We start from the raw sequence: 27,964 nt of genomic DNA on the forward strand, positions 1-27,964 counted from the left end.
AGGGCCCCCTGCTGGGTGACGCGCACAGTGACAGGGCCGACACTGCTGGGTGACAAGTGCAGTGACAGGGCCCACTGCTGGGTGACGCGTACAGTGACAGGGCCATCACTGCTGGGTGACACGCACAGTGACAGGGCCATCACTGCTGGGTGATGCACACAGTGACAGGGCCCACTGCTGGGTGATGCGCAGTGACAGGGCCATCACTGCTGGGTGACAAGTGCAGTGACAGGGCCCACTCCTGGGTGACACGCACAGTGACAAGGCCATCACTGCTGGGTGATGCACACAGTGACAGGGCCCACTACTGGGTGATGAGTGCAATGACAGGGCCCACACTGCTGGGTGACGAGTGCAGAGACAGGCCCACACTGCTGGGTGACACGCACAGTGACAGGGCCTACTGCTGGGTGACACACACAGTGACAGGGCCCACTGCTGGGTGACGAGTGCAGAGACAGGCCCACACTGCTGGGTGACGAGTGCAGAGACAGGCCCACACTGCTGGGTGACACGCACAGTGACAGGGCCCACTGCTGGGTGACACACACAGTGACAGGGCCCACTGCTGGGTGACAAGTGCAATGACAGGGCCCACTGCTGGGTGACACACACAGTGACAGGCCCACTGCTGAGTGACGAGTACAGTGACAGGGCCCCCTGCTGGGTGACACGCACAGTGACAGGGCCGACACTGCTGGGTGACAAGTGCAGTTACAGGGCCCACTGCTGGGTGACGCGCACAGTGACAGGGCCATCACTGCTGGGTGACACGCACAGTGACAGGGCCATCACTGCTGGGTGATGCACACAGTGACAGGGCCCACTGCTGGGTGATGCGCAGTGACAGGGCCATCACTGCTGGGTGACAAGTGCAGTGACAGGGCCCACTGCTGGGTGACGAATGCAGTGACAGAGCCCACTGCTGGGTGACGAGTGCGTGACAGAGCCCACTGCTGGGTGATGAGTGCAGTGACAGGGCCCACTGCTGGGTGACAAGTGCAGTGACAGGGCCCACTGCTGGGTGACACGCACAGTGACAGGGCCCACTGCTGGGTGACAAGTGCAATGACAGGGCCCACTGCTGGGTGACGCATGCAGTGACAGGGCCCCCTGCTGGGTGACGTGTGCAGTGACAGGGCCCACTGCTGGGTGACGCGCACAGTGACAGGGCCGACAGGAGGCGGCGCTCAGTTCAAAACTTTATGCAGCACAGGTGTCCCCCTGGCTGGCGAGCAGGACCGCTCAGAGCTCATGGCTCATGGGCCAGCAGGAGCTCCAGTCAGGCCTCTGTCTCGGCCGGGGGATGGCCACGCAGGAGGTCCCGGTCCAGCATCACAGGACCCAGCTGCCCGCTGCGGAAGGCCTGGAGGAAGTCGCGGGCTGCAGCGGCATAGTTGGGCTGCACGACATTCACGTCACCTGGGGACAGGGAAGGGGGTGAGGGAGGACACCCCAGAGGGTGGGCTCAGCCCCTACCCACTGAGCCTGGGGAGGCCCACGGGCAGGGCCAGTCCCACCCTCTGAGGCTCACAGCACAACCCCTCTCTCAAGAGCCACTCGCCACTCAGCCCCCACAGCAGCCAGGGTCCCGCTGGGTGACGGGGGCCCCACTCACCTGTGCCTGTGAGCGCCTTCACCTTCCGCGTCTTCCCCAGCCTCACGGCCACGCTCTTCAGCAGGTGCCCTGTGTCCTGGCAGGTGCCGCCCAGCCCGTAGTGCTGCACGTACCTGCATGGACACGGCCCAGTCAGCTGGCCCAGCCCCTGTCGCCCACACGCAGGAGGTGCTGGCCTGAGGCTAACCACTCCCCAGACTTGGCAGCAGCCGGGTCTGCCACGAGGACCAGACTGCTTCCCAATACTCAGCTGTCCCGCTCCGGAACACTACAGGTCAGGGATACCCAGCACCTAACGAGTGCCTGGCATCCCATCAAGAATACCAGACCCGGGGCCAGCACAAGGCACAAGCTAAGCTGCGCCTGTGAAGCCCCCACCCCCAGCAGAGTGCTGCTCCACTTCCGATCCAGCTCCCTAATGGCCTGGGAAGGCAGTGGAGGACAGGGCAAGGGCTCGGGCCCCTGCACCCACGTGGGAGGCCAGAAAGAAGCTCCAGGCTCCTGGCTTCACCCTGGACCAACCCTGGCTGCTGTGGCCACGTGGGGGGTGAATCATCAGACAAAGACCCGCCCCCGCCTCCCTCCCTCCCTCTCTGCCCTCCAGATAAATCAATCAATCTTAGGAAAAATATTTCCAGGCCACAAAGCAAGAAATCAGAAGCATAACGAGGAACAGCTCAGCCACTGACGTCCAGCCAGAAGTGGCCCAGGCATCGACAGACACCCGCCTGTCGCTGCATGCGCCCCACACGATGATGCCATGCACTAAAGGCGCTGTGGAAGACAACTGGGGGGGGGGGGGGGGGGACTCAGACGTTCCAGGAGAGAACGAGCAGACTGAGGACAGTCCCAAAGGCAGGACGGGGAGAAGCTGTGGGGCAGAAATGTGGTCAGAGTTCTCTAATCCGAGGAAGCCATGAGGCCACAGACCCCAGAAGCCCGGGAAACACAGAAGAAACCGCACCCAGGCCAGGGTCCTCGAGCTGCTCACACCGGATGAAGAGAACGAAAATGAAGAGAACATCTCAGAGGGGCCAGGCTTCCCACCAGAAACAAACCAGTGAGGGGCGAGAAACCCGTCAATCTAGAATGTTCCAAGAGAGGAAAAGCAGGGGAGCAGCAGAGGCGCCAGTGGGCGGGCTCTCCCCAGGCAGCAGGGGCCCCGCGGGTGACACCAGGGCAGCTGGCATCTTCCTGGGGCCTGGAGCTCTCTGACAGACCGCGTGGGGACCCCAGCACCCACAGCAGGGGCCTGGGCTGACTCCCGGATCCTCTTCTCACCCGTTTTCGGCTAACGAGTGTTCTGGGCGGCAGCAGGTGATGGCGGCCCCAGTACTGGGTCTCCGCCACCCTTCCTGCCTTCCAGCTCTGGCCTGGCCCAGCTCTGGCTGTGGTGTGAAGTGGGGGAGGGAACCAGCGGACAGGGATCTCTCCCATCTGTCTCTGCCTCTCTGCCTTTCAAGCCAAATGAAAACCAATGAAGGAAAAGGAAGATAATTGTATCAACAAAGAAAAGTAACAAGATATCCGGGACTTAGAAACTATTACAGACAGCTGACCGCAACCCACCAGCCACACAACTGTTCTCAAACTGTTTACACACAACTGTTCTCACACTATTCTCACACACAACTGTTCACACACACACAACTGTTCACACACACACACAACTGTTCTCACACTATTCACACACACACAACTGACCTATTTCTGGTTCTCAAAAGCAGCTCCAGATATGGAGGGGCAGGTGCACAGCCTAGCAATGATGCTGGCGTCCCCATCAGGTGCCTGGGGCAGTGCCCAGCTCAGCTCCTGCCGGTCCCCTCTAACGCAGACCCTGAGGCCTGCACTGCCTTAACTCCGTCCACGTCTCCCCTGTGGGAGGCAGGGACCCAGCCCCTGAGCCATCACTGCTGCCCCCAGAGTCTGCACTGAGTCAGGAGCCAGACGGGACTCGGCTATGGGCAGTGGCGCCGTGGCCGCTGGACCCAGCCAGCTCCCTAAGTGGGCGTTGAGTGCCCTGTGTGCCTGCTTCTCCCTGTCTCTCAGTCTCTCAAATAAATTACATGTTAAAAATAAATAAATAAATAAGAGCTATTGACCCAGAGAAAATATTTACAAGTCACCCCTCTGATTAAGGACTTAAATCCAGACTGTACCCAGAACTACTACGACAATCTAACGAGAAACAAAAACTTAGTTTTAAAGGCAGGAAAAGACCGAGCACGTCCCCAGAGGGGACGTGGATGCTCTCAATGGACAGACGCTGCCCCTCCTCTGGGGTCAGGGGCCGCAGAAGCACAGGCCACACCGGTGCTGGGGGTGGGAGGAGTGTGGGGAACCCACGTCCCAGTTCCCTTCTGCTCGGCAAACAACTCGGCAGCTTTCCCCATGATGCAGACGCCCAGGGAGCAGGCTCCGGCACCCCACAGCCTGGCGCTTACCCAGAGAGAGCCCCACCTGCACACGAACGGGCTGCGCTTGACTTGCGAGGTGGGTGGGCCGCAAGACCCTGAGAGCAGCGCCAAGGACAGATGCCCGGGGACAGAGCACACCCTGCGTGCTCAGATCAAGTTCTAGAAAATGCAAATGACCCTGCAGCGACAGAAACGGAGCGAGGGCAGGCAGGAGCCAGCCCACAGCAGCACAGACCAGGGTCGGGGGCTGTTTTCCGCATCATGTGACGGTTTCATAGCCGTGACCCCTGGTGAAAAACCTCTCAGGTCACAGGTGTTAGGGTGCAGGTTACCGTATCAACGCAATGACCCAGAACGCTGTCTTAGTGAAAGTGTGTTTGTCCAGGACGCGAGAGGAGGGGCTGCCTGCCCCACACGGCAACTCACCCTAGGAGCCGGTGTTCGTTGAGGGTGTGAAGGAGGTAGTCGGCCAGGGTCTCCTCCCCGACCAGGTGATCCAGCAAGGCTCCTGGGAGCAGAGGTGAGTGTGTGAGACGGCCTGGCCAGCGACACCCATGCTCCAGAGGAGAGGCTATGCAGGGCAGGAGGTGCTGTCTTCTGGAACCTTCTCCCTGGTGCCTGCCGTGGCCTCGTGGCCTGACCCCTCTGCCCTGTGCTCTCTTGCCAGTGAGGCCACAGCTGTGAGCACTTGGGGCAGCCCAGGCCACTCAAGCTCTAAGAAGCATTCCCAGCGAGCAGGGCGGTTGGCGGGCAGAGCCCTGAGGCGGAGGGGGACCCACCCTGGCCCTACCCTGGTCCTGGCTCACCACACAGGGCCAGCTTCAAGCCCGTCTCCACACTCTCGATCCGAGGAGCCAGCACTCCAGGGGTGTCCAACAGGAACACCAGCGGCCGCTCAGACACCTGGGGGGGAGGGGTTGCTCAGTAGCAGGTGGCAGCTATGAGCAGTCGGCAGTGGTGCCTGCACAGCTCCAGGCACACCCCAAGCCTAGCCAAGGGACCCACCTGAATTCTGGAGGTCACAGCTCTGGTGATTCCAGGCTCACCGCCCACCCGCGTGGCTTTTCCTGCAGGACAGAGGGCTGTGGCTGGGATCAAACCCACACGGCAGAACCTGAGCACCTGCAGGCCAAAGCGCAAACTCCCAAAGCCCAGGGAGCTCCCAGGCTGTGGTCACTGCACACTCAGCCGCACACTCACTCACAGGGGGCAGCTGCTCAAGCCAGGCACAGTGGCTTGGGGACTCAGCACACGCACCACTCTCTCTGGTGGGCAGTGATGGCCGGCCAGGGCCACTCCTCCCCCAGCACTGCACAGAGCAGGACCCAGCTGGGCATGTCCCCGAGGACGCCACTGCCCCACTACCTTTCCTGAGGTGCTGCCTCCGCAGGGAGTTGATGAGGGAGGACTTGCCCACGTTGGGGATCCCGGCCACCATGACGCAGTAGTCCACATTCTGCAGAGCGGAGACCAAGCTGCCCCAGCCTCGCCCCGACAGGCCATGGAGCTCGGCCCCGGGACAGCAGCGGTCAAGGCAGGGTTACCCAGCAGCAAGACAGGGCCTGGCCCTTTCCACGGAAGGAAGACAAGAGGGCAGGCAGGCTCCTGGCTGCTGCAGCGCGTGCAAGGGGAGGGGGACCCCTCGCACACCGGCCCCCACCTCCCAGCCCCACCAACCTCTCCTCGGTGGTAGCGGTGGCTGCTCCCAATCAACTGCGAGACAGCTGGGATGACCTGCAGCAGAACAGACGCGCCTGGGGCCCCGAGCGAGGTCCCCGACTATGTCCCCCTTGTCACTCAGCACACAGGGGACACAGACCCCACTTCTGGGCTTCACCCTGCGCCTCCTATGGAACACAGCTTCTTCCTCGAGTCCTGCCGACCTTGTGCTCAGGTCACAGATGCCGGCCGGAGCCACGGGTGCTGGGCCTGCGTGTGCCGTCCCTGGCTGCCCACCAAGGATCAACGAGGCAGCTCCCGGGGGCTACAGCTTGACCCTGTCTTCTGACAGACACACGTCACCCTGCGAAACTCCCTGAGAAAAAACCAGCTACCAAACTACAGAAGGCGCTGTCATGGCTGGACTCGGGCTGGTGTCTCACGTCCACCCCGCCCTCAGCACAGGGGACCCCTGCACCCCCGTGGTCACTGGAGACTGTCCCTGGTGGGGCCCTGAGCAGCCCACCTGCCTCGTCCACCCCGCCCTCAGCACAGGGGACCCCTGCACCCCCATGGTCACTGGAGACTGTCCCTGGTGTGGCCCTGAGCAGCCCACCTGCCTCACGTTCTCATCCGTCATGCAGTTGGTGAAGATGACGTTTCTCAGGCCTTCTCCTTCTTCTAATTGTTGCACAATTTTCTGAAAGAAACAAGACATTCCCAGGGCCAGCGCAGTGACGTAGTGGGTAAAGCTGCCACCTGCAGTGTCAGCATCCCACATGGGTGCTGGTTCAAGTTCTAGCTGCTCCACTTCCGATCCAGCTCTGCTATGGCCTGGGAGAGCAGAAGGTGGCCCACGTCCTTGGGCCCCTGCACCTGCATGGGAGACCCCAAGGAAGCTCCTGGCTTCAGATCAGCGCAGCTCCAGCTGTTGCAGCCATTTAGGGAACGAACCAGCAGATCGAAGACCTCTCTCTCTCTCTGTCTCTCTCTCTGCCTCTCTGTAACTCTTTCAAATCAATAAATCTTTTTTTTTTTTTTGGACAGAGTGGACAGTGAGAGAGAGAGACAGAGAGAAAAGTCTTCCTTTGCCATTGGTTCACCCTCCAATGGCCGGCGCAGCCGGCGCGCTGCGGCCGGCGTACCACGCTGATCCGATGGCAGGAGCCAGGTACTTCTCCTGGTCTCCCATGGGGTGCAGGGCCCAAGGACTTGGGCCATCCTCCACTGTACTCCCGGGCCACAGCAGAGAGCTGGACTGGAAGAGGGGCAACCAGGACAGAATCCGGCGCCCCAACCGGGACTAGAACCCGGTGTGCCAGCACCGCAAGGTGGAGGATTAGCCTAGTGAGCCGCAGCACCGGCCCAAATCAATAAATCTTAAAAAAAGAAAAGAAAAAGAAAGAAACAAGGTGTTCCCATTTTAAACACTGAACGAAACGTGTGTGGGCGACACACCACACCCAAGGGTCTGAGCTGGCAGACTCTGCGGCGACCTCATTGCTGTCCTGCAGGCTGACCATGACTTGGAAAGCCCACACGTGAGGGAAGGCGCCCAGGAACCTGATGGCCGGACACTCGGGCTGTGTGTCCATCACTGTGCACCTGTCGGCATTTGCTGGATCCTGCACTGCTCCGGTCAATCACAGGACAAAGGCTTTGTTGTGTAGCTGCTTCTTTCCTAGGAGGGTTAGCCACACCCCAGCTCCGGCAGGTGCTGCTGCTCCCTCTTCCCAGCCTCAAAAGCCTCAGCCATAGGCGCCCTCCGCCCAGCTACAAAACTCTGTATTTTGAGAAGTCTTCATTTTTACTTTTTTAAAGATCTATTTACTTATTTGAAAGGCAAAGTTACAGTAAGAGGGAAAGACAAAGGCCTTCCATCCACTCGTTTACTCCCAAATGGCAGCAACAACTGGAGCTGGGCCAGTCCAAAGCCAGGAGCCAGGATCCAGGAGCTTCTTCAGGGTCTCCCAGGTGGGTGCAGGGGCCCAGGCACTTGGGCCATCTTCTACTGCTTTCCCAGGTGCATCGGCAGGGAGCTAGGTCGGAAGCACACAGCCAGGACTCGAACCCATGTCCCTGAGATGCTGGCCCCGCAGGTGGCGACTTTACAGCACTGTTAAGACAACTACACAGCAGCAGCTTTGAGTGGTGGGCCAGCAGCAGGGGGCGTGGGCCTCCCCCTGGGATTCTCCCAGAGGCTTCAGGATGCACCCTGTGGCAGTCTGTGGATGGGACTCAGAAGTCACCTGACGGCCAAAAGGCACCAGTGCACACGTCCACACAGCAGCAACTTGTCAGAAACACGGCTTCAGCTCTAAAGATCCCGACACCTGTTCTTTGCCAAGGACTTCGTTAAAACAGAGCAAAAGCAAACTAACCCTTCAAAAACAACAGTCCCAGGGCTGGGTGTCTGGCTCAGTGGTGAGAAGCCCCTTGGGAGGCCCAGCCCCCTTCACACGAGGGCCTGGCTTGAGTCCCATCCTCTGACCCAGATTCCTGCCAATGCACCCACAGGCGGCAGGTGACACTCAAGTGCTCGGGGCCCGGCCACCCACGTGGGAGACCCAGATGGAGTTCGGGGCTTTTGGCTTCAGCCTAGCATTTGAGGAGTAAAACTGCAGATGGAAGACTTTTCTAAGTCTGTATCTCTCTGCCTTTCAGATAAAACTTACTGTTTTCAAGATTTATTTATCCAAAAGTCAGATAATTAGAGAGGATGAGACAGAGATAGAGATCTTCCATCCACTGGTTCACTTCCCAGGTGGCTGCAATGGCCAGGCAGGGCTGAGCCAGGAAAGCCAGGAGCTTCTTCTGGGTCTCCCATGTGGGTGCAGGGCCCAAACACTTGGGCCATCCTCTGCTGCTTTTCCCAGGCCATTAGCATGGACCTGGGACATAAACCAGCACCCATATGGGATGTTGGCATTGAAGTGTGCAGCTCTACCAACTACGCCACAATGCCAGGCCCTAAATAAAACTTTTTTTAATTAAATAAGTAAAATAATAATAAAAACAAAAAAGTCTAAAAAGTAAAAATAAGGGCCAACAATGTGGTTCAGCGGGTTAAACTGCCACCTGCAGTGCCAGCATACAAAATGGGCAAGGGGTCAGTCCCGGCTGCTCCACTTCCAGTGCAGCTCCCTGTAACAGCCTGGGAAACAGTGTCAGATGGCCCAAGTCCTTAGGCCCCTGCACTGCACCCACATGGGAGACTCAGTAGCTCCAGTCTCCTGGCTTTGGATCGGTCCAGCTCTGGCTGCTGCAGCCATCTGGGGAGTGAACCAGCAGATGGAAGACCTCTCTCTCTCTCTGCCTTTCAAATAAGTAAATAAATCTTAAAAAAAAAAAAGGCCGGCGCCGCAGCTCACTAGGCTAATCCTCCGCCTAGCGGCGCCGGCACACCAGGTTCTAGTCCCGGTCGGGGCACCGGATTCTGTCCCGGTTGCCCCCCTTCCAGGCCAGCCCTCTGCTGTGGCCAGGGAGTGCAGTGGAGGATGGCCCAGGTGCTTGGGCCCTGCACCCCATGGGAGACCAGGAAAAGCACCTGGCTCCTGGCTCCTGCCACCGGATCGGCGCGGTGCGCCGGCCGCAGCGCGCCGGCCGCGGCGGCCATTGGAGGGTGAACCAACGGCAAAAGGAAGACCTTTCTCTCTGTCTCTCTCTCTCACTGTCCACTCTGCCTGTAAAAAAAAAAAAAAAAAAAGGAATTCACTCCCCCTCCCCCTCTTCCATATGGTAGGCAGAAGGCAGGCAGCAGCAGAGCCTGGGCCACACTGGTGAGCGTGGACACTGGACATCAGCCTCACGCAGCTACTGGAATTCATCACGTAAAATCTGAAAGTCAGCTCCTCCGCAGAGTGGCCACACCAGGTGCTCACAGCCGCAGTGGACAGAGGCTACCACGCGGGGGACAGCAGACAAAGGTCCACTGGACTGGGCACTGCGACAGGTCTGCGAGCCCGGGTGGACACCCCTGCCTCGCGCTGAGGGAGGACTTTACCTGCCGCTCGGTCAGATCGGCCAAGTCCATCTTGTTGAGGACGAGCAGGTGGGGCTTCAGCCCCAGGGCCTCCTGGAACACAGGGTTGCGCCCTGAGAGCGGGATGTGACCAAGTCAAGGCAAAAACTTCAAAGCCCGAGCTCCTCTCGTCCTCGCCTCCCAGGCGGCACAGGAAGCCCGGTCTTGGGGCGAGTGCCCACCCTGGCGGCCCTCGGCTGGGGACAGGGCAGCAAAGGCCACAAGAGGTGAGCAGGCGGTGGCTCTCGCGAAGTGATGACAACAACGAAAGCCCAGTCTTGGGAGCCGGCGGCTGCTGAATCGCCGAGCCGCTGCCGTTCCCGCACCTGGAGAGCTCTGCCCAGACCCAGCACACGCAAACCGCGCCCTCCCGCCACTGTCAGACAGGAGGACCCCGAACCTGCCAAGAGGGAGACCCAGCACGGGCAGGCACTGCTTCCTGTCTCACTCCTGGGCTCTGGCTGCAACTTCCCTGCCCACCCCCCAGCCCTGTAAGCAGCTGCACCCCAGAGGGACCTGATGAAAAGCACCCCTGTGCCCATTCAGGGGACCACGGCCCCAGACCCCTGCCCCAAGGCCAGGATTCAGTGATGGGGCTTCTTGTGCATCCCAGATAAGCCAGAATGTGCAGACGAAAGCGAGGGCTGTTTTCTGATCAGTCACATGACAACTGCATGCCTCATGACTGCTTAAGACGGGCAGCTGTCAGTCAACGCCCCTGCCCAGCACAGAAGCCCAGCGCTGCACCCTTGGAGCTGCAAACGTGCCCCGCGCTGCACAGCGGCTTCCCTCCAGGCAGTGGAAGAAACAGCCACACAGGCGGACCTGCCCAGGGTAGGGACCGGCCCGCAGGTGCGGGGAGGGGGATCCCACGGCTCTCCAGCAATGCCCGCGCCCCCGCCCCCGGAAGAATCTGGCAGTAACCAACGGGGTCTGAGAAGTGCCCTCAGCTGCCAGCAAGGTGCTGCCATCTGCAGGAGGAACGCCCGGGGACGAGGACTTGGAGAAGGGGAGAGCCAGCCAGCCTGCTCCGGGAGCTTCCTCTGAGACTCCCACGTGGGTGCGGGCCCCAAGCACGTGTGCGGTCGCCTGCCGCTTTCCCGGGCCCATTAGCAGGGAGCTGGGTCAGGAGTCGAGCAGCCGGGTCTGCAGGCCGGCGTCGGAGGCGGTGCTACCACGCTGCTGGCGCCCGGCAAGGGCTTCTAACCTAAGGTGTCAGGTCCAGCGGAGCGCAGGGGAGCGCAGGGGAGCTGCCGGAGGCCAGGAGCAGCAGCGACACGGCCGCACTCCAGTCCGCATCCCACTCGCGACCCAGCTTCCTGCTGCTGCAGCGGGGGCCCCGCACCGGCGGTGGGGGGCGTCTGGGGAGCGAACCAGCGGCTGGGAATCTGTCTCCCTGCAGCACACACACGCATCTTAAAAAGAAACACGAAAAACCCGGACCCCGCCTAACGGGTCCGGCCCCCGAGAGGATATCCGGGCGTCGCGCACCTCGATGACGCAGTCCACGCGCGTCAGGCTGCTCTGCATCTTCTTCAGCCCTGCGAGACGGAGCCCGTGAGCCGCGCGTCCACGCCCGCCCCGAGCGGCCGGCCAAGGAGCTCCTGGCGCCCTCAGGACGCGCCCCTGGCGCTGACGTCTAGGCTCCGGGAGGCGGGAGCCGGCTCAGTCCTGCCGGGTACCCCGGCGTGAGGTTCAAGGGGGCGCCGGGCCGGGGAACCCCCGGGACCTCACCCTTGGCCATGTGGCCCGGAAACCAGCGCGCCACATCCTGGCCGCGCAGAGCGACGCCCGCCCGCCAGGCTGCCCCGGTGACGCCGCTCAGTGCGCGCGCGGACAGCCGCATAGCTCCTCGCCGGCCAACTCCGCAGCCCGGCCGGCCGACCGCGCCGACCCGGAAACACTCCACGCTGACTTCCTCCGCGGCCGGAGCCCGCCCCTGGGACTCCGGCGCGCCCCGCGCCTGCGCAGGACGCTCCCACGGCCGCGGACGGGGCGGGGCCGGTCAAGGGGCGGGGCCACTGCGCAGGCCCAAGCTCCGCATCGCGCCCTGCGGGTGCGGGAATTCATCGCTATTAACAGGAGGGGGCGTTAGGCACTCGGGTTAAGACGTATCCACGGGCTTCCGCATCCCAAAGCCGCGTGTCCCCGCGGATGCGCACCTGGAGGGCACCTGCCACCCCCGTGGGAGACCCAGGTGGCGCCCCACACCCCCCTCCCCGCGCCAGGGCAGCGTGGGAGCCTGGGAGCAAAGACCACACCGGACACACGGACATTTCAGGAGCTTTATGCGCGCGGTGGCACCGCCAGGCCTGGCTTCTGGGCCAGGGCCGCGCGGCTCAGGCCAGCCCCGGTAGGCTCCAGTGAGGACGGAGGGGGCGGCGGCCGTAACTCCCCGGACCGGGAAGCCGCCTAAAGCCTGGGCCATGGCCGCGGCGCCTGTGGCTCCCACAGCCCAGCGAGGCGGTCGGCCTCCCGCCAGCCGGAGAGCAGGGCTCCGTGCGTGGTGGAGTAGAACGTGCGGTGCGTGGCCTCCCCCGCAAACAGGACCTGCAGCTGTGGAGGAAGGTGGTGTCAGAACAGGGGTGGGGGGCCCCACGCGTGCACACACACACAGGGGAGCGCAGTGTGGACCCCACGGGCAGCAGCATCCCGACATCAGCCGCGGCTCCACACTGTCACTGCCCACCTGGGCGCCGGCGCTGTCCGCAGGGAGGGGCTGGGCCAGCAGATCGATATCGTCGCCAGTGCTGCCCACGGCCACGTAGCTGTAGGAGCCGCGGGTGTAGGGGGCACTGTGCCACCGCGACCGCAGCACGCTCTTGGGCGCCGGGAGCTCCGGGTTCCCTGGGCAGCAGAGAGGCAGGCGTCCGCCCAGGGTTCCACTACGCACCACCAGCCTCCCCGTGTGCACGGAGGTCTCTGGGCGGGGTGGGGGACGGCCGAGCGGCTCCTCAGGGGCATTACGACCCCACCGCCAGCCTCCCAGGGTGACCAAGCGCCCTTCCTGGCTGCCACTGTGACTGACAGCTGCAGCCCCTAACCCTGGCTGACACCGCCTTGGGCTGCACCTGTGGCTTTCCGGAGCACGTGGGTTAGAGATGTGAGCACCTCTTCATCCGACAGCGTCTCCATGAATTCGGACTCCAGCCCAGCGATGAAGCCGCACAGCACATGGACAGACCTGCAGTGGACAGGACGGTCAGCCCAGCTCTGCCCGCGGCTGCGCCAAGAGCCCGGTCCCGGGGCCGGAGTCCGCAGTGCCTCAGAGCCACCCGCTCCCCGGGTGAGGTCTGCACAGCATTTGGGCAGAAAACCCCGCTTCCAGTAAGCAGTAACGTCATGAATTTCCCTCCATCCCGGCTGCGTGTAGCCCGGGGCACAGGCGTGAGCCGGGCGTGGTGGTCACCGCGGCCTGGGCAGCCAGCAGGCGCCTGTCCCGTCCCTGACAGAGGCCCGTCGCGTGGGGTTAGAAACCCTGCGTCTGCCGGCAGCTTGGCAGTGACGGGGACGCCATTCGCGGAGACGGCACCAGCGCTGTCTTCTGAGCGACCAGAACCACAGATGAGAGGTCTGCGTGGGAAATGAGCAGACCCGGGCCGGCCGCGGGGCACCGCTTCCTGGCGAGGAGTGGGGTCAGGAGCGGCTCCTGCACCTCCCCCGCCCCCTCCCCCTGCTGCCCTCTGTCAGCGGAAGCCAGGACCAGTGCAGAGCGACCCGGGAGACTCTGCCCTGAGATCTGAGAGGGTCAGGACCATCCTCCCAATAGTAACTGCTTCTAAAGGCCTCACTGTGAGCAGACACACGGGGACCCTGAGGGCCACCGCCCCGAGCCACGGGCAGTGTCCCATGAGAGCACCCAGGGTCCCCATGCCCTGACACAGCACAGCCTGCAGGTCCCGCCCTGGGGCAGCTGGCCCACCCCACTGCCCTTCCCCCACCTCAGGCGGCTGAGGCCACAGCCCCTGCTCCCACGGCACCGCCACCTGACCCGCATCTCAGAGGCTAACAGCAGTCGTCTGCTGTCATTTCTCAGTGTGACTTCCCAAGCCCACAGGTGCTGCTTTATGGGGGCGTGGCCCTGCAGGACTTCCCAAGCCCACTGGTGCTGCTTTATGGGGGCGTGGCCCTGCAGCTCCACCACCCAGGGCTCTGCTCTCAGCACCTTTCAAACTTCCCAGGGACCCCTGAGCTCTGGCTTCCCAAGAATCCAAATGCACCTGCTCCCTGACCGAACACCCCTCAAGTGCACAGCACCCCTGGGCCCTTGGTGTTGGGGGCGTCCGTGTGGGACCCCCACCCAGGCCGCCCCAGAAACACGGCGCAGGAGGGGCGGGGCCCTCAGACGCACCCGCAGGGTGGCAGCACGAGAAAGCCGATGAGCTTCCGGTACCAGGTGTCGGGCAGCACGGGGGCGGCGTCCTGCAGGGGTGAGCTGTCCTCCCACACCAGCTGGATGTGCTGGCAGGCCGGCTCCCAGAAGGGCTCCTCGAACTCCAGGAAGATTTTATTGTTGGTCCCAAAGCCCATCTTCTTGACGGCTTCTGCCTTGTCGGGAGGCAGCGGAGGCACAAAGAAGGTGTCCAGACGCTCCTTAAGGAAGCCTGGAATTCACAAGGCGCTCGGCTCCCACCACAGACCCCCACAGCCGGAACCCCGCAGGACGGCCCGGGCCCCTGCTGCCCACTCCTGGCTGTAGCCTGGCCCAGCCCTGGCTGTGGAGTAAACCAGCAGACAGAAAAATCTCTCTCTGCTTCTCAATGGAAATAAATTTTAAACATTCTTTAAGGAAAGCACAGTCAACCAGCAGAAGGGCCAGGATCTGTGGCCCCCTACGGCAGCTGTCCGTCCACACCTCCGGCCAGCGGCTCCCGATGCCCATAGCTGGAAGTGGCCCTGCAGGTGCACCCACACATGCGACACCGTGTGGAACAGACAGTAATAAGCACCTCAATTACCAACAGATATATTAAAAAATGACCTTTTCACACAGAAAACACTATGCCACTTAACCAACCCTCAGCTTCTGCTGAGCCACAAGGACACAGCTGTAACCTCGTCACCAATGCCCTGACCCAGGAACATGGACAAGCAGGCCCCGTGGGAGCCACTGCAAATAAACCAACAGAGCCAGTGGCATTTATTTAAAAAAAAAAAAAAAATGACCGGCGCTGTGGCATGGTGAGCTGGGCCCCTGCCTGCAGTGCTGGCTTTCCATATGGGTGCCGCTTCTAGTCCCGGCCACTCTTCTGACCCAGCTCTCTGCTGTCACCTGGACAAGCAGCGGAAGATGGCCCAAGTGCTTGGGCCCCGGCACTCCCATGGGAGACCTGAAGGAGGCTCCCAGCTCCTGGCTTTAGATCAGCCCAGCTCCGGCTGTTGCAGCCATTTGGAGAGTGAACCAGCGGATGGAAGATCTCTCTGTCTCTCCCTCTCTCTGTCTGTAACTCTACTTGCAAAAAAATAAATAATGAAAAAAAAAAAAAAGACAAATCTCTATGGGCTGACTTGGAGAAAGAAAACAGCCACAGAGGTGAGGGGTGTGGTGTGAACACACCGTGGGAACGGCACAGAGGTTAGGGGTGTGGTGTGAGCACACCGTGGGAACGGCACAGAGGTTGGGGTGTGGTGTGAGCACACCGTGGGAACGGCAGAGGTTAGGGGTGAGGTGTGAGCACACCCTGGGAACGGCACAGAGGTGAGGGGTGTGGTGTGAGCACACCCTGGGAACGGCACAGAGGTGAGGGGTGTGGTGGGAGCACACCGTGGGAACGGCACAGAGGTGAGGGGTGTGGTGTGAGCACACCGTGGGAACAGCAGAGGTTAGGGGTGAGGTGTGAGCACACCCTGGGAACGGCACAGAGGTGAGGGGTGTGATGTGAACACACCTTGGGAACGGCACAGATGTGAGGGGTGTGGTGTGAACACACAGTGGGAACGGCACAGAGGCGAGGAGTGTGGTGTGAGCACACCGTGGGAACAGCACAGAGGTGAGGGGTGTGGTGTGAGCACACCGTGGGAACGGCACAGAGGTGAGGGGTGTGATGTGAACACACCTTGGGAACGGCACAGATGTGAGGGGTGTGGTGTGAACACACAGTGGGAACGGCACAGAGGCGAGGAGTGTGGTGTGAGCACACCGTGGGAACAGCACAGAGGTGAGGGGTGTGGTGTGAGCACACCGTGGGAACGGCACAGAGGTGAGGGGTGTGATGTGAACACACCTTGGGAACGGCACAGATGTGAGGGGTGTGGTGTGAGCACACAGTGGGAACGGCACAGAGGTGAGGGGTGTGGTGTGAGCACACCGTGGGAACGGCACAGAGGTGAGGGGTGTGGTGTGAGCACACCGTGGGAACGGCAGAGGTTAGGGGTGAGGTGTGAGCACACCTTGGGAACAGCACAGATGTGAGGGGTGTGGTATGAGCACGCCGTGGGAACGGCACAGAGGTGAGGGGTGTGGTGGGAGCACACCCTGGGAACGGCACAGAGGTGAGGGGTGTGGTGTGAGCACACCGTGGGAACGGCACAGAGATGAGGGGTGTGGTGTGAGCACACCGTGGGAACGGCAGAGGTTAGGGGTGTGGTGTGAGCACACCCTGGGAACGGCACAGAGGTGAGGGGTGTGGTGTGAACACACCTTGGGAACAGCACAGATGTGAGGGGTGTGGTGTGAACACACAGTGGGAACGGCACAGAGGTGAGGGGTGTGGTGTGAGCACACCGTGGGAACGGCACAGAGGTGAGGGGTGTGGTGTGAGCACACCGTGGGAACGGCACACAGATGTGAGAGGTGTGGTGTGAGCACACCCTGGGAACAGGATGGGTGCTGTGATCCTGGCCCTCTCAGCTCCTCCAGGAAGGGCAGAGGACACAGCCACCCTAGGCAGACTCCCAGCCCAGCCACACCTGGACGCCCACGTCAGCTCAGTGCTGCACCAGCTGCGTGAACTGAGGGAGTTTTCTCTGCTGTCTCACCAGGGCAGAGGGACGGTCACCACCTCAGGCCCTGGGAGCAGTCGCTGTGAGAAGCCAGCAGCCAGCACCCCAGCTACGTTGTTCCCAGCCTCATCTCGCCAAAGCTCAGACGGCTGCCACCCCGACAGCTCCCTCCGAGGCCCCTGGCTGCTCCCTCAGGCCACTGACGAGCCTGTCCAGCCCCAGGCCCACCTGCAGAGGCCGCCCCAGTCGCCTCCAGGTAAGCACAACAGGCGCTGAGTGGCGCATTCTCTTACTGCCAAGCCCGGCACTCCCAGACAGGCAGATGCTACAAAACCTGAACACTGACGTGAGCTCAGCGGCCGAGCAAAGGGCTGGGGGCCATGGAACCGGGGTGGGGGCCTGGCCGGAGTGGGGGCTACCTAGGGGCACGGTGATGATGACATGATGGGCAGGCAAGCGGTCTCCATCCTCACATTCCACCAACACCGGGAAGGTCTCGCCGGGAGATGCCGCCTCCTGGAAGGCTCCAGCCCAGTGCACCGTCTTCACGGGCTTGTTAAAGACCATCACGTCCTTCGGCAAGGAGGCCACTAAGTGGTCTGTGAGTCCCTGGTAGCCCCTGGGAGACACAGGTGCAAGGTGCACAGCAGGTAAGCCCTGCCCCCACCCCAGGAGGGACCCCTGGGGCTGCTGGGGAGCAAGCTGAGGCCTCCGGGAGACCCCTGGGCCACTGCAGGACAGGGCTGGCCCTGACCACACCCAAGCGCCAGCTCTGTGCATTTGACTTCACAGGGCTAACACCAAGGACCCTGGGGGGAGAGGGGTCAGCACCTGGCCTGCAGGTTACAAGGGCCCCCGGACCCCACACCTCCTGTGCCCCCAGCCGGGCCTGGGGTGTGGGTGGGGGAGGGGCCCACATACCCAGCAAAGGTGCAGTCCAGCCCCGGCAGCACCGTGTACTCCCCGAAGGGCGCGAGGGCCACCAGGTCCATGCTGTGGGTGCCACTCACGCAGCACTCCACGTTCAGGAAGGTGTTCAGGATGGCCAGCTTCAGCTTCCTGGTGTCCTCGTCCTCCGTCCAGCCGGCTGCCAGCTGGCCGATCTCCCGCTTGAGGAAGTCCCCAACGCTGGGCACCGGGGTCTTGGTGGAATGCAAGAACTCTCGCGTCTGGTCTATGAGGCCGTAGAACAGACTGGCCATCTCGGCCACCAGCTGCAGGCTCACGCAGGCCCCGGAGCTACTGTAGCACACGGAGGGCAGGCCCACGTGGCCGCCCGTCTCCAGCAGCTGGTTCTCCTCGGACAGCTCCCTCTCCCCCAGGAGCCCGTACCTGGCCGCCAGCTGGAACACAGGGTTGCCCTGGGAGGGGCCATGGATCCAGTGCGCGCCCACCTCCACCACGCCACCTGGGAGGGGACAGGAGACGCCACCTGGAGGTGCCCTCCCAGAAAGGCCAGCTTCTCCGAGGAACACCCCAAGAGCAGACTGCGGCCGGGCGGTCCCCGACCGGGGAAGGACCCCAGGGCTGACAGAGGGGCAGGCTACCTCCCTGGGAAGGTGGAGCCCACGCCCTGTGGGCCCCGGGAACTCTGCTTAGGAGGCCAAGGCGGGGAGCCGGGGAAGGCCTTGGGCCAGTAACCGAGGGCACAGGCCGCGAGCTCGGACAGGGCCGGTTAGTTCGGGCGGAGCGTTCGGAATGGGTCAGAGGGAGGCCCCGGAGGGGCGGTTACCGAAGCTGCGCTCGGAGCGGATGCGGCCGCCGGCACGGGCCGTGGCCTCCAGGACCCGCAGGTGCGGAGAGGCGGGGTGGCGGCAGAGCCGCTGCGCCGCGCCCAGTCCCGCGATGCCGCCGCCCACCACCAGCACCCGCGGGCCGCCCGAGGCCTCCGCGCCGCCGCCCCTCGACTCCATCGCGTAGCCCCGGCAGCACCCGCGGGTCCGCCGCGCCGAGGCCCGCAGTTCGCCTAGGAGGCCGGAGGCGGAGCGAGAGGCGGCGCCGGCGCGGGGCGGGGCGGGCGAGAGGCTTGGCGTAGAGCGCCGGCGCGGGGCGGCCGCGGCCGGCGGGGACCGGCAGGTGCAGGCGTCCGGCCTCGGGCGGTCTGAACGACGGTGCCGCGGCCGCCGCCGGAGCCCCACCTGCGGGACTGCGCCCGCCGCGCGGGGACAGGAACGGCCCGCATTCGAAGCCGCCCTGAGCGCCGGGACGGGGCTCTGTATGCTAGCGGGACCCCGCACTGGGCACCGTGCGCCGGCGCGTCCCCTCCCAGCGACTGCGGTCCAGCACCCGCACCGGCGGGCAGAGGGAGGACCCGGGCGTCCGGGCGCTCGGCCACGCACCCTCCGACTAACACCAGGGCAGCCGGCCCCGCACCTGCGGGTACCGCCCTCCCCGCACGCCCGCCAGTCCCGCCCACTGCGCGTGCGCGCGGCTCTCGCGATGGCTGCGGCTCTCGCGGCGCCCGCCTGTGGGCGGGGAGAACCCTGAGTGGCGCGCTCGGGGGCGGGGCGGGGCGGGGCCAGTCGTCCGAAAGTGCCATGGCTGCCCTGCGCGCACTGCTGCATGCTGTCCGTCGCCCGCTGCGCGTCCCGGCCCGCAGCCCCGCGCTGCGCGCCTTCGCCTCGGGTGAGTGCGGGACCGCGGCGCACGGGATCCCGCCGTCACTCTGACCTGAACCGGTCCGCCCCGCACCTGACCCCGGCCCACACCCCCACCTGATCCCTGACCCCGCCATTCGCACACCCTCAGCTGATCGCGGAACCTAGCCTGACCCTGCATGCCCACCCCACCCCCCCACGTTGATTCTAGACCCCCAGCCTGGCTCTGCCTGCACCTCCTCATCTGCCACAGGTGTCTACCCCTTCGCCCGGTTCGCCGAGCTGGCTGGGGGCTGGGTGGAGGGAGTCGCTGGCTAATTTTCAGCTCAGTACCTGGATAGAGCGCCAACGCCTCGAGCCAGATGGGTGCTGGGTGGTTGTTTGTGCAACTCTGGGGCAGCGGGGGCCCAGGCACTGGGGATGCAGGCACCGCCCACACTGTCCACTGCCTCTGCCCGCCTCTGAGACCCCCTCCAGGCCACCCTGCCCCTCCCCGCCAGCCCCCATGGCAAGGGTTCTTGCTGGGGCAGGAAGATCCCTCACCCCATCCTCGCCCCGTGTTTCTGGTGGTGTTGGTGTCGCCCCCACCGCCGTCTACACTCACCTGGGAGCAGCTGTTTCCCGGCCTTGTGCAGGCGGCGCTCACGGGAGGCCCAGTGACTCCCGCACAGGTCACTGAGGCCCCTGCCTTACTGCTGAAGCCGCTGGCTGCTCACTTTGCCTGTTGGCTCCACTGTCTCAATCCGGCTGAGCCAGCTCCCGAGGCCCGGGGACAGCTGGCTCTGTCTCCGGCTCCGTCCTGTTTGCACCTTCACCTTACCTTGGCAACTCCCGTAGCCCTGGCTGTCAGAACACCGGGCCATCTCTGCTGTGTCCTGGGGCCCTGGGGGAGCCGACCTGGCACGCAGGAGGAGGAAGGCGCTCTGGGCGCTGTGCGGGACATCAGGAAGTGTTCATTTAGCCAAGGCCAGCCATGTGCCAAAGCCATCTCCAGGCCGAGGGCCTCTCAGAGCCACCTGTGTCTACCCCCCACCCCCGGTCGATGCCCCCTTTTTAGTTATTTTCTAAAGATTTATTTCCTGATTTGAGACGCACCATTACAGAGAGGTCTTCTGTCCACTGGTTCTCTTCCCCAGATGGCTACAATAGCCTGAGCTGGGCCAATCAGGAACCAGGAGCTTCCTCTGGGTCTCACACATGGGTGCAGGGGGCAAACACTTGGGCCATTTTCTACTGCTTTCCCAGGCCATAGCAGGGAGCTGGATCGGAAGAGGAATAGCCAGGACACAGGACATGTGTACAAGTTGGGTGCTAGCACCACAGGCCTTGGCTCATCCCACTGCGCCACAGCACTGGCCCTCTGACCCCTCTGCCTCCCCCCAGGTGCCAAGTTTGAGTACATCATCACCGACAAGAGGGGCCGGGGTGGCAGCGTGGGGCTGATCCAACTGAACCGCCCCAAGGCACTGAACGCCCTGTGCAATGGCCTCATTGAGGAGCTGAACCAGGCGCTAGGGGCCTTTGAAGAGGACCCTGCCGTGGGGGCCATCGTGCTGACGGGCGGGGACAAGGCGTTTGCAGGCAAGTGGGCAGCGGTGGCACCAGATGGGGGGTGCACACCTCAGGGACCCCCTTAAACATGGAGCGGAGACACTGGGGGGCCGCCTGGGGAAGAGGTTTTGTGTACCATGGGGGCCCGGGTTCTGGTAGACACAGCCACCTTGAGTGTGTCCTGTCCTCAGCCTGTCGTGAGGCGTGGTAGCGCGCTGCCGTGGTATGCCTGCCTACCCACACGCCACCCCAGCACCCGCCCAGGGCCCCGCGAGCTGCGGCTGGTAGGGAGGTGTGAAGCTGTGGGGTCTGTGCTCCTGGTGGCTGAAGCCTCGGTTCCACCCCCAGCCGGAGCCGACATCAAGGAGATGCAGAACCACACCTTCCAGGACTGCTACTCCAGTGGGTTCCTGAGCCACTGGGACCAGCTCACCAGGGTCAAGAAGCCAGTCATCGCTGCTGTCAACGGCTACGCCGTGAGTATCAGACGGGAGCCGCCTCAGCCAGGAGCACAGCTGGGGCGGGGGGAGTCCACGAGGCCAAGGCCCCTGCTCCGCCCGCCCTGGATTCCAGCCCCACCTGCCCCAGCCCACAGCATCAGCCGCTCGGGGATAACCCATCCAGACACTCACCTCACCTGGTGCCACAGTCTGGATTCTGTTTTCTTTTGGTGGAAAACTTGGGGAGCAGATGGAGTACTTTTTATGGCGGGTTCTTTGCCGAAACTGGTGCTGAAGCCAAATGTTGGTTTGCAGCTCGGTGGGGGCTGTGAGCTCGCCATGATGTGCGACGTCATCTATGCCGGCGAGAAGGCCCAGTTTGGACAGCCGGAGATTCTGCTGGGCACCATCCCAGGTGAGCCTCCAGGCTGGGCCCGTCAGTGTTATCTGGGGTCCCCGGCTGCCTGTCTCGGCCCATACCAACAGCGCCGTGGAGCACCTGTGCTGGTCTGTACCACAGAGGTTCTAGCATTCACGCCATGGAGCCTTGTGGGTCCGGAGCCTGAAAGAGCTCGGTGACCCTGGCTGGTTCTGTGCCGGCCCCACCCACTCCCACTTCTCTGGCCCTGGGGCCACACAGCCTTGATGAGCTCAGCCCAGCGAGGAGTCCGGCCGCCTGGAGGAGTGGGCCGAGACTGAGGCGCTGGACCACGCAGGTTCTCGGTGCATCCTTGCAGGGTCTGAGCCCACGCGAGAGTTGCCGACATGAGGGACCCCAGCTCGCAGAGCAGGGAGATCTGGAAACTTCTAGAATGTTGGAAGAGCCCATGGAGGGGCTGGCAGACACCATGTGACTCAGTCCTGGGAAGAGAGTTTTGGGGGCGCTGAGGCGCCAGGCCCTTCTGTTGCCCCCCCCCCCCGCGCCTGCTGGCCAGCTGCCCCCCATGCCCCTGAGGACTGGCCGGCAGCGTGCCCCAGGCTTTCCGTGGAGCCAGCGTAACCAGCAGCCCCTCTCCCTGCAGGTGCAGGGGGCACCCAGAGACTCACCCGCGCCGTGGGGAAGTCGCTAGCAATGGAAATGGTGCTCACAGGCGACCGGATCTCAGCCCAGGAAGCCAAGCAGGCAGGTATGGCAGGGCAGAGACAGGCTACGTCCAGAGGCCCCTGAGCCTGTGTGTCCCGGGAAGCTGGGAATGACAGCCTTGGAATCCCCGTGTGTGGGTGCAGAGCTGAGCTCCGGTGTGGGTTAGAGGACAGCGCCCCTACCCCATCAGCACCCCATCCCAGGAGCAGCCGCCCCCTGCCCTGTGTGGGTACCTCGGAGGCCTGGCCGTGGGCTTCCCAGCGTGGCTCTCCAGGCAGTCGGGGGCGGGGCCGGTGCTGTTGCACCTTGTGTTCCAGGTCTCGTGAGCAAGGTTTTCCCTGTCGAGACGCTGGTGGAAGAAGCTATCCGGTGTGCTGAGAAAATTGCCAGCAATTCTAAGATTATAACAGCCATAGCCAAAGAGTCGGTGAACGCGGGTGAGCATTCTGCCAGGAACGGGATGGGGAGGCTCTCTGCTCTGAGGCTTCTGCTGGGAACAGGGGTGGGGGTCTCCGCTCTGAGGCTTCAGATGTCGGGGCTGCGAGTGACCCTCAGAGATGCTGGGGTTCTCAGAGTTCTGCTTTCTGGCAACTCCCAGATTCTGTTGCTGTCCCAAGCTCCCCTGCGGCCTGGTGGGGTTGGGGGGTGGGGAGTCCCTGTCCCGGGCACACTTGGTGTTGGGGTGGCCGCCTGGGGCTGAGCTGGGCCTGGTTCCTGTGTTATGTGCCAGTGAAGTGGACCTGACCTGCCCCCTCAGAACTGCCTGGCGTTTGGAATTCGGCTGTGGTTTGCTGGCTGCTGCCTGGGAAGCCACAGCCCCGGGGGTGGCCTCAGCAGGTCACTCAGCCCTCAGCCTAGGTCAGCGCAGAAGGAGCTGCGGTCCCCCGGGCTGTTGCTTGGTCATCGCCCAGCCCACCCGTCTGGGGGTGCCAGCGACGGTGGCGCCCACCCTTCAACCTTGAACGTGGGGTTTCCTGGTGCCCCTGGAAGGATCAGGACCAGGCCCGGAGCAGACGGCAGCCCCCTTCTCTGGGTGCTGTCCGTGCTCCCCAGATGTTCTCCTCACTGGGCAGGGTGCTGCGTGCCTCTGTCCAGTCCCCTGCCCCTCCCTCTGGCCGGTGCTGCAGCTGGGGAGGGCTGGGCTGAGGTCGTAACCCCAGGGTTTCTTTTTCAGCGTTTGAGATGACGCTGACAGAAGGGAATAAGCTGGAGAAGAAGCTCTTTTACTCCACTTTTGCCACTGTGAGTACCCGGCCGGGCCCCAGGAGCACGCGGGCCCCCTCTGGGGGCTGCCGCCTTTTCTGGTTCTGGCTTGGGCTCCCGTTGCTCTGTGGTCAGCCCTTAGCTTTCCCACAGCCAGATCAGGTTTGTTCTATCAGGGAGTCTTTTTTTTTTTTGACAGGCAGAGTGGACAGTGAGAGAGAGAGACAGAGAGAAAGGTCTTCCTTTGCCGTTGGTTCACCCCTCAGTGGCCACTGCAGCCAGCCCGCTGCGGCCAGCGCACTGCGGCCGGTGTACCGCACTGATTCGAAGCCAGGATCCTGATGCTTCCTCCTGTGTCGCTCCCCCTCTTCGTGGAGGAGCAACACAGGACCCTGCGCTGTTCTTTCGTCTACTCGGCCCTCCCCGGGTTTGCTGCTGGTTCTTCCCGGGTTGGCTACTATCCCTTCCACCTCCGTGGAAGGGCAGTTCCCCCTGGCCACATTCCCCACTTCCGCAGGGGAGCGGCACACCGCCGGCCGGTTCTCTCGGGGGCTGCACGGGTTCCCTTAGATGTTCCCCATAGATGTTCCCCATAGATGTTCCCGGTACATGCCGTTTCTCTCCTCCTTTATAGTCCTCCTCCGCCAATCCCAACTCGGCTGCCCACACGCCGAGTACGCTGCTCTCCTCCAATCAGGAGCAAGTCCTACAGTTAATTGGTTGAACTGGAGGCAGCTGTGCGAAAGCTGTTTACTTCTCTCCCAGCGCCATATTGTGGGAGAGCAGATGCATAGAATAAGTCCTAATTCGAGTAACTTAGTCTAGTCCGGATTGCTCCCCACAGATCCCCCTTTCTTTTTATTTTTTAGCGTTGATACGCGCCTGTCTTCGGTGTCCCGCGGCACACACTCTGCTCTACTTGCTAGAGTCCTATCAGGCAAACCGAATCCGGGTCCTCTCTTCGCCATGTTGTGAGGAGGTTTCTAGGCGCTGATGCATGCCTGTGTTCGGTGCCCTGCAGCGCATGCTCTGCTCGAGCCTGCAGGGGCTTACAAGACCTATCAGGCAAACCGAATCCAAGCCTTCTCATTGCCTTATTGTGGGGGAGACTTATTAGTGTTGGTTCGTGCCTATCTTCGGTGACCTGCGGCTAGCCGCCCAGGTGCTCATCGCCTCACTAATCGGGCAGACCGAATCCAAGCCTTCTAATTGGCATGTTGAGGGGAGGCCTTATTTTTCTCTATTTCTCTATCTCCGGGCATTCCTACCTCTCCCATTTCACTTCTATCTTCCAGCATTCCCATTTCTCTTTTACTTCACTTCCAAACTTCTGTTTCTCTTATCCCCGCAGCTTTCCGGCACCTCGCCCCGCCGGCGGGTTCCCGGCTCTGCGCCGCTTCAGCCCGCGCGCCTCTCTCATCTGCGCAGCTTCCCGGCTTTGCGCGGCTCGGCTTTGCGCGCTCCGCGGTCTCCACGCTTAACCCTTTCGCGTCTGAACCACGGCCTACGCCAGCCCCGTTCCCTATCTACTCACGCCCCGTGCTCTCTCTGCACGCGGCGGCTTCCGCGAGTAACACAGCGTAGCTTGCGTCTCCACCACTGGCATTCAATCCAAGTTCCCCGGGCTAGCCTGGCGAATTCAACCCAGCGTACGTCTCCGCCCCACGATTTGGCTTCCCGTCCTTTGCTCCCCGGGCTAATCAGACGGATCCCAATCTGGCTTGCGTCTCAGCTTCTGGTTTTAACTTTTCGCCCCCTATTCCCGGGCTAACTTGAGAATCCCAAAGTGGCTTTCGTTTCCGCCTTGGCCTGCCCCCCGCGGCTTCAATTTCCCTAACAGTTTTCTCTACCCGGTATATTTCCCCAAGCTTTCCTCCAACGATATTCCTCCCTCATTTCTCCTGGCCTCTCCCCACAGTCCGCGTCCGAATCTGTTTGTTCTAGCTTTCACTTTCGCTTTCGACCTTAGGGATTTCTCCCAGCTTCCCTGCCATAGTCCGTATCTGAGTCTATGCCTAGGCTTTCAATAGCTTCTTCCGGCACCCTTTTCGTCCGGCTTTTCCCTAGGCTGTTTGCTAGTCTCTCTCTCCGGTATTTTCCCAGTTCTTCCCGTTTCTTCCCTCCTAAGTTTGCTATCCGTCCTAGGTTTCCTATCCGAGCTAGGTTTCCTATCCGAGTCACGGCACCATTATGTCGCTCCCCCTCTTCGTGGAGGAACGACACAGGACCCTGCGCTGTTCTTTCGTCTGCTCGGCCCTCCCCGGGTTTGCTGCTGGTTCTTCCCGGGTTGGCTACTATCCCTTCCACCTCCGTGGAAGGGCAGTTCCCCCTGGCCACATTCCCCACTTCCGCAGGGGAGCGGCACACCGCCGGCCGGTTCTCTCGGGGGCTGCACGGGTTCCCTTAGATGTTCCCCATAGATGTTCCCCATAGATGTTCCCGGTACATGCCGTTTCTCTCCTCCTTTATAGTCCTCCTCCGCCAATCCCAACTCGGCTGCCCACACGCCGAGTACGCTGCTCTCCTCCAATCAGGAGCAAGTCCTACAGTTAATTGGTTGAACTGGAGGCAGCTGTGCGAAAGCTGTTTACTTCTCTCCCAGCGCCATATTGTGGGAGAGCAGATGCATAGAATAAGTCCTAATTCGAGTAACTTAGTCTAGTCCGGATTGCTCCCCACACTCCTGGTCTCCCATGCGGGTGCAGGGTCCAAGGACTTGGGCCATCCTCCACTGCCCTCCTGGGCCACAGCAGAGAGCTGGACTGGAAGAGGAGCAACCGGGACCGGGACTAGAACCCGGTGTGCCAGCGCCGCAAGGTGGAAGATTAGCTTAGTGAGCTGTGGCGCCGGCCCTATCAGGGAGTCTTGACTGTGGCCCGGAGTGTACTGGAAGCCGTGGGTGACTTCCCAGGACTGTGAGTTTCCCTGTGGTCCTGACATGTGCCGCATGGCCTGGAGCATCCTCCAGGGTTTCTGCCGTCTACTGAGGTGGAACAGGCTCTTGTCTGTACCCCAGAGAGAGCTCAGGTGTGATATGAGAGGTGTGGAGAGCCTGGCCACAAGGTCCACGTGCAGGGCAGACGGCATCTGCAGACAGAAGCTGAGCGCCCAGCCACCCAGGCCGGGGAGCGAGGCGGCGTCGTAGGGAGAACATGCCAGGAGGGAAAGGCAGCGGCGTGGGGAGAACACACGGGGCAGGGGTCTGGGCAGAGCGAGAGCAGGCGCAGTCTTGTCAGACCTGGGCTCCAGGGGCGGGGTCTTGCTCCACCCACCTTCCTCCTCCCCTCCCCCCTCCTGCTCCGCCCACCTTCCTCCTCCCCTCCCCCCTTCTGCTCCGCCCACCTTCCTCCTCCTCTTCCCCCTCCTGAACCAAGGTTTGCTGAGCCTGAGTCCCCAGGTTACACTGCTCGGCGTGGTCAGGCTGGGAGCCCATCTGGGCTGGGCAGGGGGGTCACTGCATCGGGGAGAGGCTGCCTTGGGGGGATTGCGAGGTCTCCTTGCCCAGCGTTCCCAGGCTGGGTCACCCCGGGCAGCACTCCTGGGAACTGTCACTGGGAGAAGCTGGGACCTCCTGTCACCTCTTGTCACCCCGTCACCTGTCAGGTCTGGGCAGGACTTTGCGGTACAGAATCCTGGGATGCTTCCAAAGCGAGCTCTGAGCTTTCCTTTCCACGGAAGCTTTGTTCTCCCTGGGGCCCTGTCACACGCACACAGACACAGACACACGCGTGCATACGTGCACACACACGCACACGGGCTGATTTCTGACTTCCTACCTGACACAGTCTCTCTTCTGCTTCCCATCGTAATTCCTCTTTCGCTATCAAAGACGTCTGGGTGTTTTATGGAAGAAAAATGATGTGGGCTCTTTAAGAAGAAATGCATGTGTACCTGCACACAAGCAAAATGTTGGACTGGGTGACACCTGGGTCAGGTCACCCAGAGTCCCCGCCTGTGTGCTCTGGGGCTCCCTCTAGCTGCCGCTCCCCAGTGGCTGCCACCTGCAGGGAGAGGGTGTAAAATTCCTCATCCTGGTGGGTCCAGGGTCTGGCCGAGTGGCCCCCGGCTCCTGCATGCATGAAGAGCGGGCTCAGGGAAGGCGTTGGCATCACCTCTGCTCTCCCTTCCCCACCAGGATGACCGGAAGGAAGGGATGACCGCCTTTGTGGAGAAGAGAAAGGCCAACTTCAGAGACCAGTGAGGCCAGGCAGGGCCTGGGAAGGGCAGTGTGGGTGACCCACTGCGTCAGTGATCCCACTGAGCCCTCAGCGCACTCAAGTCCTCGCCTCACGTGGAGACACGTCTGCTTGCCGTGCCGTGGGAGGTGGGCACCCGCCAGGCTGCTGGGCCACTCCTGTCCACTGGCTGCACATGCTCTGCTGATTAAAGTGATGGCTCAGACGGGGTGTCCCTGTCTAGAGGTGGAGTCGTC

The 27,964-nt window shown here is 62.5% G+C and overlaps 3 protein-coding genes across 9 annotated transcripts; 1 reads left to right on the plus strand and 2 right to left on the minus strand.

Annotated features, from left to right (window-relative positions):
• Positions 1-1,189: 1,189 nt before the first annotated feature.
• On the minus strand, positions 1,190-11,640 carry MTG1 (mitochondrial ribosome associated GTPase 1). Of its 6 annotated transcripts, none has more exons than XM_008270642.4 (11): positions 11,450-11,640; positions 11,207-11,256; positions 9,698-9,769; positions 6,311-6,394; positions 5,713-5,769; positions 5,401-5,491; positions 5,041-5,123; positions 4,842-4,938; positions 4,462-4,543; positions 1,619-1,731; positions 1,190-1,422 (listed from the first exon to the last, which is right to left on the minus strand). In XM_008270642.4, the coding sequence occupies exons 1-11, from the start codon at positions 11,559-11,561 to the stop codon at positions 1,283-1,285; spliced, it is 981 nt and encodes a 326-aa protein (XP_008268864.2). In that variant the 5' UTR covers positions 11,562-11,640; the 3' UTR covers positions 1,190-1,282. The 6 variants fall into 6 exon arrangements, with proteins under 6 accessions (XP_008268864.2, XP_051680318.2, XP_069913139.1 ...); XM_051824358.2 differs by having other exon boundaries at positions 9,698-9,800; positions 11,190-11,256; XM_070057038.1 differs by having other exon boundaries at positions 5,041-5,102; positions 11,450-11,636.
• Positions 11,641-11,804: 164 nt separating this feature from the next.
• On the minus strand, positions 11,805-18,727 carry PAOX (polyamine oxidase). Of its 2 annotated transcripts, XM_002718768.5 has the most exons (7): positions 18,390-18,727; positions 17,579-18,065; positions 17,077-17,276; positions 14,067-14,319; positions 12,787-12,899; positions 12,405-12,562; positions 11,987-12,271 (listed from the first exon to the last, which is right to left on the minus strand). In XM_002718768.5, the coding sequence occupies exons 1-7, from the start codon at positions 18,568-18,570 to the stop codon at positions 12,128-12,130; spliced, it is 1,536 nt and encodes a 511-aa protein (XP_002718814.3). In that variant the 5' UTR covers positions 18,571-18,727; the 3' UTR covers positions 11,987-12,127. The 2 variants fall into 2 exon arrangements, with proteins under 2 accessions (XP_017204119.2, XP_002718814.3); XM_017348630.3 differs by lacking the exon at positions 12,405-12,562 and having other exon boundaries at positions 11,805-12,271.
• A 424-nt stretch (positions 18,728-19,151) lies between these two features.
• On the plus strand, positions 19,152-27,964 carry ECHS1 (enoyl-CoA hydratase, short chain 1). The gene is made up of 8 exons (XM_008270644.4): positions 19,152-19,282; positions 20,638-20,835; positions 21,154-21,281; positions 21,561-21,660; positions 22,268-22,372; positions 22,647-22,766; positions 23,504-23,571; positions 27,668-27,964. The coding sequence occupies exons 1-8, from the start codon at positions 19,195-19,197 to the stop codon at positions 27,731-27,733; spliced, it is 873 nt and encodes a 290-aa protein (XP_008268866.2). The 5' UTR covers positions 19,152-19,194; the 3' UTR covers positions 27,734-27,964.

Source organism: Oryctolagus cuniculus, chromosome 15 (assembly GCF_964237555.1).
Source record: "Oryctolagus cuniculus chromosome 15, mOryCun1.1, whole genome shotgun sequence".
NCBI classification, from domain to species: Eukaryota; Metazoa; Chordata; class Mammalia; order Lagomorpha; family Leporidae; genus Oryctolagus; species Oryctolagus cuniculus.

What these genes read in the sequence shown, in the direction of transcription:
- MTG1 (XM_051824358.2), bottom strand. Translation starts at nt 11,561, where the DNA reads ATGCGGCTGTCCGCGCGCGCACTGAGCGGCGTCACCGGGGCAGCCTGG. An exon ending in TCCGGGCCACATGGCCAAGG is followed by an intron (nt 11,257 to 11,449) that starts GTGAGGTCCCGG and finishes TCCGTCTCGCAG; the next exon opens with GGCTGAAGAAGATGCAGAGC. An exon ending in CTTGAAGCTGGCCCTGTGTG is followed by an intron (nt 4,544 to 4,841) that starts GTGAGCCAGGAC and finishes CTCTGCTCCCAG; the next exon opens with GAGCCTTGCTGGATCACCTG.
- PAOX (XM_017348630.3), bottom strand. Translation starts at nt 18,570, where the DNA reads ATGGAGTCGAGGGGCGGCGGCGCGGAGGCCTCGGGCGGCCCGCGGGTG. An exon ending in CCGCTCCGAGCGCAGCTTCG is followed by an intron (nt 18,066 to 18,389) that starts GTAACCGCCCCT and finishes GTCCCCTCCCAG; the next exon opens with GTGGCGTGGTGGAGGTGGGC. An exon ending in CGTGCTCCGGAAAGCCACAG is followed by an intron (nt 12,272 to 12,786) that starts GTGCAGCCCAAG and finishes CTTCCTCCACAG; the next exon opens with CTGCAGGTCCTGTTTGCGGG.
- ECHS1 (XM_008270644.4), top strand. Translation starts at nt 19,195, where the DNA reads ATGGCTGCCCTGCGCGCACTGCTGCATGCTGTCCGTCGCCCGCTGCGC. An exon ending in CGGGGACAAGGCGTTTGCAG is followed by an intron (nt 20,836 to 21,153) that starts GCAAGTGGGCAG and finishes TTCCACCCCCAG; the next exon opens with CCGGAGCCGACATCAAGGAG. An exon ending in CAAAGAGTCGGTGAACGCGG is followed by an intron (nt 22,767 to 23,503) that starts GTGAGCATTCTG and finishes TTTCTTTTTCAG; the next exon opens with CGTTTGAGATGACGCTGACA.